This window comes from Carassius carassius, chromosome 6 (genome assembly GCF_963082965.1).
Source record: "Carassius carassius chromosome 6, fCarCar2.1, whole genome shotgun sequence".
Taxonomy (NCBI): domain Eukaryota; kingdom Metazoa; phylum Chordata; class Actinopteri; order Cypriniformes; family Cyprinidae; genus Carassius; species Carassius carassius.
Genome location: NC_081760.1, coordinates 10,857,157 through 10,867,879, shown reverse-complemented (window position 1 = coordinate 10,867,879; position 10,723 = coordinate 10,857,157). Strand labels below are relative to the sequence as shown.

At 34.8% G+C, this 10,723-nt stretch overlaps 1 protein-coding gene across 1 annotated transcript; it reads left to right on the top strand.

Moving 5' to 3' along the window:
- Positions 1 to 4,457: 4,457 nt before the first annotated feature.
- On the top strand, positions 4,458 to 9,214 carry LOC132141867 (carboxypeptidase O-like). The gene is made up of 9 exons (XM_059551529.1): positions 4,458 to 4,562; positions 4,679 to 4,739; positions 4,827 to 4,928; positions 5,528 to 5,632; positions 6,086 to 6,202; positions 6,307 to 6,400; positions 7,795 to 7,997; positions 8,073 to 8,157; positions 8,806 to 9,214. Exons 1-9 carry the CDS (start codon positions 4,468 to 4,470, stop codon positions 9,069 to 9,071), a joined length of 1,128 nt encoding a protein of 375 aa, XP_059407512.1. The 5' UTR covers positions 4,458 to 4,467; the 3' UTR covers positions 9,072 to 9,214.
- Positions 9,215 to 10,723: the final 1,509 nt, after the last annotated feature.

Genomic DNA, 10,723 nt, shown 5'->3' with positions numbered 1-10,723 from the left:
TTAGCAATTTTTTGACTATTTTTATTCCAGACAAAATCATCTAAAACCAAGCTGACAGATCAACCACAACTGATAACTCCATTCACAGACTGCTGAGCAATACAAATTTCCTCTGTGTCCAACACTGTCTCAGTGATCATGTCTGACAATCAGCAGCTGTGTAGTTCCAGTCCTCAGCACATTGGATGGGTTAAATGCAGAGCACTAATTCCGAATATGGGTTATCATACTTGGCCACATGTCACTTCACTTCACTAATGCCGCGTTTCCACCGCAGGAACTTTACCCAGGAACTAGGGACTTTGGCCTGGTACTTGGTGTGTTTCCACCGCAGGAACCAGGAACTAAATAAAGTTCCGGGTAAAAAAATGCCCCTCATAAAGTCCCTGCTGGCGAGGTAGTACTTTTTCAAAGTTCCGGAACTTTCGGGGGCGGGACTTGGACGCTGAACATCCTGATTGGTTGAGTTCATGCAGCATTGGTTGGGTTCAACCACCATTTATTCGGATCATTTTCATAATATTACTGTTATTGTGTCATGAAACGTAATTTTAAAAGTATTTCAGGCGAGAATGTAGTTGTTTAAAACTCAAATCTGTGGTTTATTTATAAAGACAGCGCCTATTTAAAAATGTGTTTCGCCGATCTCGGAGACGTGAGCTCCACGCGATCAGTGGGAGCTCAGTCCTCATGTATCCGCCAAGAGCAGCCTCACCTCGGCTAGACCTTCTGATGTGTGACGCAGGCTCTGATGTCTCTTTAGTGGTTAAACATAAAATATAATTCGTTTTGGGTAAATCTAACAGGTTATCTTTGGTCTGTATTCAATTTATCTATATGTTAAAATGAAAATAAAAAAAGAAAATTCATATAATATTTAGTTTCATTGTAATGACTGTATATACAGATTTCTCTGAACTAAGTACATTTCTCCAGCTGTTATTATGTTTAAATGAAAACGAAAGGAGGCAGAGGTGTTTGATATCCTATTTCGTTTTATTGTAAATATACAGAGAGGAAAATTGCAGTAGCCATGGTCAGCTGACTGAAGTTATCAAGTACGCTGCTGTTTGCAGATTTACTGGATTTGCGTCGTCGCGTACATCACACTCCCGAGACAAATGCATGTCCAAAATCAATGTACTTTGTATTGAGAAATGCACGCAGACCTACGTCACCAGTCTATTTGCCTAATCTTCCCGGTACTTTACACCGTGGTGGAAACGCAGAAAGCAACAGGTCTGGGAGGGGGAATGTTCCTGGGAAAAAAAAGTTCCTGGTACAAATGTTCCGGGTAATTTTGGTGGAAATGCGGCATTAGTCAGGAAATATACTGAGGCAAAGATAAAACATCCATCGCTTTTGGACAAAATATCCATAGTCCGTAATCCATGATAACACTTTCTCCAGTGAAAGAGTTGTCTCATCTTAATTAGAAGAGAAATATGCACAGAGCAAGCACCTTTTACAAGCGGAAACAATCAATACAAATATTTTAATACCTTGATGATTTATATTATTTATACATTTTTATTTGAGGACATCAGGGGAGGAACCTTTCCACTGGTGGAAGCATTATTATGGATTACGGACTCATGTTTTGACCAGAAATTTGTTCCATACAAACACTCAACTTTTCACTTCCTTAAATGCTAACTGATGGACTGGAGTCATGCGAATTATTTGTGGATTATTGTGATGTTTTTATCAGCTGTTTGGACTCAGTGGATTTTGATGTGAAGTATTATAATGCATAATGAACTTTATGTCCAGAAGAAACAGTTTAAAGGTGAAATGCCTTACTGATTTTTATCTTGCAAACATAGCATTTTGCTTCACAAGATACTTGTGGATTATTGTGATTTATCCATTTTTATCAGTTGTTTGGACTCTCATTCTGATGGCACCCATTCACTGCAGAGGATCCATTGGTGAGCAAGTGATGCGATTCAAAATTTCTCCAAATCCTTGACAATACATTTCCAACATATATTCATTTTTGGGTGAACTATTCCTTAAATTCACACTGCAACAAAGAAACTACAAATATTAAAACCAAATTCAGTCATGTACTTTATGTGGCATCGAAACACATAAAACACTAATAATAACTATTATCAGCTGATAATAAACTGGCATTTTTGGTTTTTACCAAGACACTTCCTGTGAATTCCAAAGAGTCAGTAATTTTCTCCTCTGCATTTAAAAAATGTATGACAATGCATGCCAAGATACCCACCAAAACACATGCTCGCACTGCGTATTTAGCCTTTATCTTTTCTTTACACAAGTGATGCTAAAATGTTTGTGATTTCCTGTCTATATTTTATGTTTACAACAGTAGTCTATTACTCATCCTATCCAACAGCATCATGATTAAACTGCAGCACGGGCCTAAAACATGCAACTCCGAGACAAAATTTGTACTTTGGTAAAAGGAATTTATGAGTGTTAATTATGGTGCCACACTGCACAAAACTAATGTTAATTGCCAATACAAGACACATCTTTCTCCACTTTGGGTCAAGTGATGATCTGTAATGATGGGATCCTGACATCCCTATTAGTCTTGTATGTTGTATTTTCTGTTTGAGCATATGGCGGATTTAAATTTGTTGCCATGTGCCCTTCTGTCTTGTTTTTGTGAGCACATGGCTCCTGTCATGTTTGTTTTTGTTTGTTTGTGCATCATGTGCTCTTTTGTCAGCCTCTCATTCTGGTCCCGCCCCTTGTAGTATTGCCAGGGTCGCCGTTTTTTACAATTTGTCTATTTTGAAAATGCAGTTGCAGGAGCATTACAGAGCCGGTGGTTGTGTTTTTTGGTCGCAGTTTACTTTTATCTGTAGAAATTGGGATAATTTTCATTCCCTTTGAGTGGATTTTAAGTAGCCTTTTGAGTCCGTTTTGGGCTGGACATTTTTCTGGGACCTGGCAACCCCACACCCTTATTACCTCATTTTTAATTCATTTGCCCCACCAATTCTCCCTCTTTACCCGTCTTATTTCCTTTCCTATTTATCCTCCCTGTGTGTTCTGTCCTGTGCCAGTTGATTGTGGGTGTTTCTCCCTGTTAGTTGTTTCCCTGTTCCAGTAGTGATGGGAGAAACAAAACTTTTTGATTCAAAATGATTCATTTTTCCGAAGCGCTAGAAACGCCCCGCACTGATGACACCTATCGGTCACCCTGTGTAAATGCAACTAAAACCCAGCTCATCCCTGCATAAAAACACCTTCAACAAAACAATTGCAGATGTTTCATTAAAAGTGTAACATATTTAATACAATTAACATATCTACTACAAATAAATATGAAGTGTATGTATAATATGTGTTATTTTATTAAATTGTAGAGTTTATTTTATTTGTTTTATAGACAGCTTTGGTAATCATAAGAGAATAATAACTAAATTTCTTTCTTTTACTTTCTTTAACAGATGTCTACAAATTTATACAACTGATTCGAGATCAGGTAAAAACAACAAACACATTGAAAAAAATAAAGGCACACAAGGGACACTTTTGTATATTTTAGGTACAACCTTTAAGGTACCAATATGGACATTTTCGATAAAAAGGTGTGACTTAAAAGGTACTGCCCCAGTAAAAGCTTTTGTATCTTTGTTTGAAAGTGTATAATAAATGTAAAGTCGAAATGGAAATACAATTATTATATAAAAAGTCATAAATGACCTTTGGACTATTGGACTGCTTCAGTCTGGAATCATATATGCTTCAGGATGTCATATAAAATGGCAATAAATCATCAAATCATAAAATCTTCAAAGAATTGCCCAGCCCAAAGGAAATATTCATTATTGTTGATAAGTGATTACTAGATATATGTGATGATGTTTAATAGCTCAGATATCACTACTGATGACGTGGGCTGATGTCTTGCAGTTATAGTGCACAGTTTGAACTTGTCACACACAACAAAACTTTGGAAATATCTAAGCATTCGAAAAAGTATGAGTTGACGGTACAGTATACTATATATAAAATGTTCTCATCTTAACTAAACATTGTAAGGCAGCGGGGTAACAGATTTGTTTAAGTTTAATTAACTCATCTTATTTAAAATAAATAGTTTTCTTGTTGGCATGGCTTTACCTGTTTAAACAACACAACATCTGTTGACTGGACTACAAAATAAAACTTAAGTCATCCATTACTTTGACTTCTTTTTTAACATTTACTCCACAATAAATTTATTTGTCAAGTTTACTAATTTTAAGGCAAATATGTTGACTGAACAAATAAGGCTAATTCATGGATACTTTAATATTTATTGACAATGCCCTGATTACAGGAAGTTGCGTTTTGTTAACAGATAATTTTGTTGGAACAGATTTATGATAAGTTAGATGCTAAATAAATGTATTTGGTTTAAATATTAACATCGGTTGAGGTGGTATCTCTGTCAGTTAGAAATCACTTTATAACTCACTGTTAGGCTGTACTAGGTTCATGCTGCCAGGTTCAGCAAGCTTGGATAAGAAACCAACCATGAAGGGCTCAATAATGTGTGTTTTGTTGGTCTTGGCTCTGGTGGTCCAGGACAGGTAAGATTTCAGGGTTCTGACATTATCTTAATGGTCTCCTGAGTTTGAAAAACAAGTTTTGTTTTCTTGTTTTTTTTTTTGTTTTTGATTCAGTAAAGTATCTTAATTCATTACAGACTTGCTGGTGGATTGGAACACAAATCATATGACTACACGAAGTACCACACCATGGATGAGGTGAGATTTTCCTGTACAAGCATACCACATTGATTGATTTATTGATTTGTTTGTTAATTTATTGACCTGATAAATCTCTCCATACAGATTTCAGCATGGATGTTTCAGACTGAAAGGGAAAACCCAGATGTTGTTTCCAGTATGATATATGGGCAAACTTATGAGAACAGGAACATTGCATTACTAAAGGTACTCACGTGTAGTGCCAAACTCCATTTGTTATCATAAACAATCTTCTCATTTAAAAAAAAAAAAAGGAAAACACACAGCTGTCCATTAAGGAAATGCAGGAAGTTGCAAATGCTACAGTAAATTGGAAAAGCAAAAAATAAAAAATAAAAAAAAAATATAAATAAAATAATAATAAGAAGAAGAAGAAGAAGAAGAAGAAAAAAAGTGAAGTCAAATGTATTTGTATAGTAATTTTCACAACTTAGCTTTACAGAAAATCATGATGTTAACGTTTATAATATCTCTATATCTTCTTGCCTAATAGTTAAATTTAATAAATATATATATTAGTTTTAGTTAACTATAAACCCTGTTTTAAAAACTGTTCATATACACAAAAAGGAGCCATTAAATGTAGTTTTTAATCATTGCATTTAACAAGATCAAATAAAACCACACAACCTCTTTTCGATTATGTTTGCGCACCTTAATAAAAGTTCTGAAGTGGTACAATGGGACAGTGATGGTGTCAAGTGTTAATATTAAAAGGTGCTTGAAATAATGCCATGGTATTATCATAGTACTTTCTTGTTCATTTGTTTGTATCTGACATGTAGATCGGCTTGAACAGCACCACAACAAAGAAAGCTGTTTGGATGGACTGTGGGATTCATGCCAGGGAATGGATCGCTCCAGCTTTTTGCCAGTATTTCGTTAAAGAGGTGAGACTTTGCCACAGTAAAGTTATTATGAAGCATTTATTCATGATGACATACATCTTCAGTGTTATTCCCAGAAATATCACATCCATTATATATTACATGACAGGCCATTGTTTAGAATTTCCTACTCTGTAAATGCAATGCAGGAATCAGGAACTATTTATTTTCCTAAAAATGCTGTCTTATTTTCTCATACTCATGAATAGATATATGCAGAGCTCTCCAGTATTGATACTGGCATTACAATGGATGTAAAGCTCCTATTGTAGTTTGGTGACTCTAAAGAGTCATATGGATACGACAGTTAAATTTGATAATAATGCTTTTGTATACAGGTGTAGGTGTATATAAGTTTCAACAAATATAAAGTTTATATTTATATTTAAATTAAATACATAATAATAATTAAATAAATAATAATAATTATGTAACTGCTTTTTATGCTCAAAAAAGATCCTGGGCTCCTACGAAAAAGACTCAAAGGTAAACACATTGCTTAAAAACCTGGACTTTTACATCACCCCGGTGCTGAATATGGATGGTTATATTTATTCCTGGATTAATGACACAGTGAGTTTCATCCTTTTGAATACTTCTATATGACACACATTTGATGAAGATAAAATATCTGCACATTTAATATGTTTAGCAAATATATGTTGTATCTTTTAAAGACTCGACTTTGGAGGAAGTCCAGATCACCAGGCACTGGAAACTGTACATGTTTTGGCACAGACCTTAACCGCAACTTTTATGCTAACTGGGGGAGTAAGTATATTTTTTATTTTCATATATATATATATATATATATACACTGAACAAAATTATAAACACAACACTTTTGTTTTTGCCCCCATTTTTCATGAGCAGTACTCAAAGATCTAAGACTTTTTCTATGTACACAAAAGGCCTATTTCTCTCAAATATTGTTCACAAATCTGTCTAAATCTGTGTTAGTGAGCACTTCTCCTTTGCCGAGATAATCCATCCACCTCACAAGAGTGGCATATAAAGATGCTGATTAGACAGCATGATCATTGACCATGTGATATTTCAGTTTTTCTTTTCTTTTTTAAATGTGTAAAAATGTCAACAATTCTGTGTTTATCTGTCAATATGGGGTGCTGTGTGTACATTAATGAGGAAAAAATGAACTTAAATGATTTTAGCAAATTGCTGCAATATAACAAAGAGTGAAAAATTTAAGGGGGTCTGAATACTTTCCATACCCACTGTATATATATATATATATATATATATATATATATATATAATAACTTAAAATCAGCAACGTTGAATAGGAGTTGACTAATTAGGTAAACGAACAAACAAACAAATAAAAATCCTGCAACTCAAAAATATTATATTTTATATTGACACTACCACCTTTTATATTGTAATAAATGGCTATAATTTGCTTGGGGAATGGTATATCTAAACAAAATTTTATTTGGAAGTGTAAAACACCCAGACACAGCTTTCTAAAGAAAAATATCCAAACTTTAGGAGTTTCTGTTTGAGTACACAGTAAAAAACACCCAACTGTTGCTTGCATTTTTGAAATTCTGTAATTTCATTCATTCTTTGAGAAAACGAAAGTAAAATTGAGACTTTTAATTAGTTAAACTTGAACTGTAAGTCGTCCTGTTTATAATAATATATGGCACTTGATGCTGACTGCTAGATTAAGTCTGCAAAACAAAGAAAAGTGCAGGTGTGTCAGGCGCCCCAAAAATGTTCTAGGTCTTTAAGGGTTAATATGCCACTAAATATTTGTAGATGCTATTTTTACATTTGTAAATGATTTCAAAATCACACTTCTTGTGCCAAGTGTTAGTTCTAATGAGAGATAAGGATTATAAACATGATTTAACAGATGACTTAGCAGCAGTCAATGTACTATTTTATTCATGACTTTCCCATAGTCCAACCCTTAAATTGGTCTTAAATTGCAGGCGTGCTTAAGCTGGCAGAGATAAACCTAATATTGTAGTGGTAAACAAATAAAAAGTTACAAGGATACACATTTGCTGTGCTTTTGCAGAGTCAAGCATGATATAGCAGTAATCACGAGTAGACATGCAATCAAGCAAAAGGAGCTAATAAAATAGTTTTTTACAGTTCTCACATGATCATTTAATCCATCTGTCTTCTTTCACTAGTGGTTGGGATTTCCAGGGACTGCTGTTCAGAAATCTATAATGGTCCGAGTCCTCTGTCTGAATCAGAGGCCAAAGCCGTCACTGACTTTTTGGGAATGCATCAAAACCAACTGCTCTGTTATCTCACCATCCACTCGTATGGTCAGCTGATCCTTGTCCCCTATGGACACCCGAACATCTCAGCACCCAATTACGAGGAACTGGTAAGTAGCAGAACCAGTGCTTTTAGGATCTTTTAGGATTGGGAGAAATGTGCACGTCTATCAATGTATTTGCAGATGGAAGTAGGTCTTGCTGCGGCTAAAGCCATCAAATCAGTTCATGGGAAGAGCTACAAAGTGGGCAGTTCCCCTAATGTGTTGTGTGAGTATGTTTAAAACAGTGCATACTCGCCTAATATGAAGACCTAGAAGGTTTTATTAATACAGTCGTCTCCACTCATGATGGCTGCCATTTTTGCAATGCCATTGGTAAGCAAAACTTAATTTTTGTGAAGCTGTATTTATGTCAATCTGCATCAGTATCAAGTAGAGATGCAAAATATATCCATATTAGTTATTGTCTGATAAAGATTTTTCATTTATAAGCATTAGTCGATATTATATATTTAATTTTGCAAGGTCATTTATTTTTGTTTTTACATTTGGATTACTGTAATTTAGTGCAAACTCAAAGTGAATGATAAAAAAATATATAAACACTGTTATAAAACTTGATTTTAGTTTTAAGCGTGTTAAGTTAATTTAGAAAGAAAAAAAACTTGATTTTTAATATAGAGCATTTATTGGTTCATCACAACAGTATAATATTATGAAAATTATTTATATATATATATATATATATATATATATATATATATTTATAAATATAAAATATTTTATTAAAATATCTGTATTGGCCATGAAGCCCTAAATCACTGTTTTGTCACTCAGTGAGACATTACCAAAAAAAAAAAAACCTTATAATAATGCAAGTTTATCACTTATGACAACACTTTAATATACTTCACAGATGCAAATTCTGGCTCATCTCGTGATTTTGCCAGACTCATAGGGATCCCATACTCCTTTACCTTTGAGTTACGAGATGAAGGGCAGCACGGCTTCATTCTACCCGAAGATCAAATCCAGCCCACATGTGAAGAGGCTTATCAGGGTGCGATGTCCATCATAAACTACGTCCATGATAAGAATTTCAAAAGTGCAGCTATTACTGTTACAGCCACATTGTGGACAACACTGACAGCCTTATGGATCTCAAGCACTAATGTGATTTAGATCACTATATCTAAATGGATCTTTCTGTTCTGCTTAAACAAGAACAGTGTAACGAAAACTGAATGTTTTGATATTTTACTGTCTAATGCATAAAAATTCAGACATTTGTACTGTAAGTGTCAACTATTATTATGTTTATTATTATTAAGGTTTATTGAATTTCATTGAAAATCATTTAACTATAATTGTTTAATTATTGATTGATTTTAATTAAAAAAAAATTATATTAGTAAGAATCATGTTTCATGATTTTCTGCATTTTGTAAAATTGATTGCACTGTTCCATTTGGCCAGCTGGTGGCAGTATACACACAGATATCACTGAAGATGGTGGCAGGCTTGTACTGTATAAACTGCTGTCAACATCAGCAACCTCAGATAATAAGATAAAACAATAAAGGTAGAACTAAAGAAAAGGAGCCATAGAACAGGGCTCCCAGGGAAGATCAGGCAACCCTTCCTCAACCGCACAGAAGCTGAACATTTCAGAGAAATGAGGGATAAGATCTCCCACGTGTCAAGCTTCTCCTACCGTACACACCAAGACCTGTTCTAGACTCACCGAAGCCCTCCTCTGTTTATCACTGACTGACTGAATGACACAGAGATCAGAGATATGCCCTGTTTGTGATATTAACAATTCCCAGAGAGATCAAGATGATGGATACTGAGTACATACCTCTCTTCTGTTCAACCAAAGACCGAACCAGAGGTCAGGGGTCAACTTTATATATATATATATATATATATATATATATATATCCTATGTGTATGTAACCTTTACCCTTAACAATTGAATCATGGTACCACTATACCCTCATGTACTAGAACTCCCAGAGTTCTTCTAGTCATGCCATTGGTCCATCATGACAAAACAGTCCCTCTCAATCTCCATTCTTGCTCTATTGTGGCCCCATATGAGAAAGACAATCTCTGTTTGAAGGAGCAGTGCTGGCAAATAATGTGTATGGAGCGTTACAGTACCAACAACAGCCATCCATCATAGCTGTGTGCTGTGACATGAAGGTGATATGATCGCCTGCTGGGCTCCAGCCAAATCTGTGAAGAGGACGTTTGGAGTGGTGAAAATAGATGTCAGATTTGACGTCTCGTGATAGACGAAAAGCTGGGCTTGAGTTTTTACTTCACTGATTGTTCGAGGGCTTTGAAAAGCATTGGATTGTTTTTGAAGATGACACGGGTTGTTTATTTGCCGTTGGTCGGATTTGTGCTGTAGATTAATGTTCGACATTAAGATGGATTCATTAGTCAGTGTAAAAACATCCAGTACATGTCATTTGTCATGATGCATTTACAGATCATAAGGATTAAATCTTTGGATCCTCTGAAACCAAACCTATTTATTACGTCATATGAGACCATCTTCTTTAAATCACCCCCTCAGGAACATATTATTACTCATAAGTTTCTCTGATCTCAGGAGATTTTACTTTTGTATTTACAGTAATTTATCAGAAAATTAAAAAATGGCCAAAGTGTTGTTTGCTCTCAATTTAATCTCATTACTGTCTAGGAGGAACACGTGAGAGTTTTTCTCCATTGTTCTTTTTGCTTTTGTCTTTGTGTACCTCCTTCCACCTCTCAGTTTTTCATGCCTCCTACAATACAATTTATTTATAAAATGTAATCTT

Coding starts and splice junctions, on each gene's coding strand:
- LOC132141867 (XM_059551529.1), top strand. CDS start 4,468: ATGCTGCCAGGTTCAGCAAGCTTGGATAAGAAACCAACCATGAAGGGC. Junction 4,563..4,678: donor GCTCTGGTGGTCCAGGACAG/GTAAGATTTCAG, acceptor AATTCATTACAG/ACTTGCTGGTGGATTGGAAC. Junction 8,158..8,805: donor CAGTTCCCCTAATGTGTTGT/GTGAGTATGTTT, acceptor TATACTTCACAG/ATGCAAATTCTGGCTCATCT.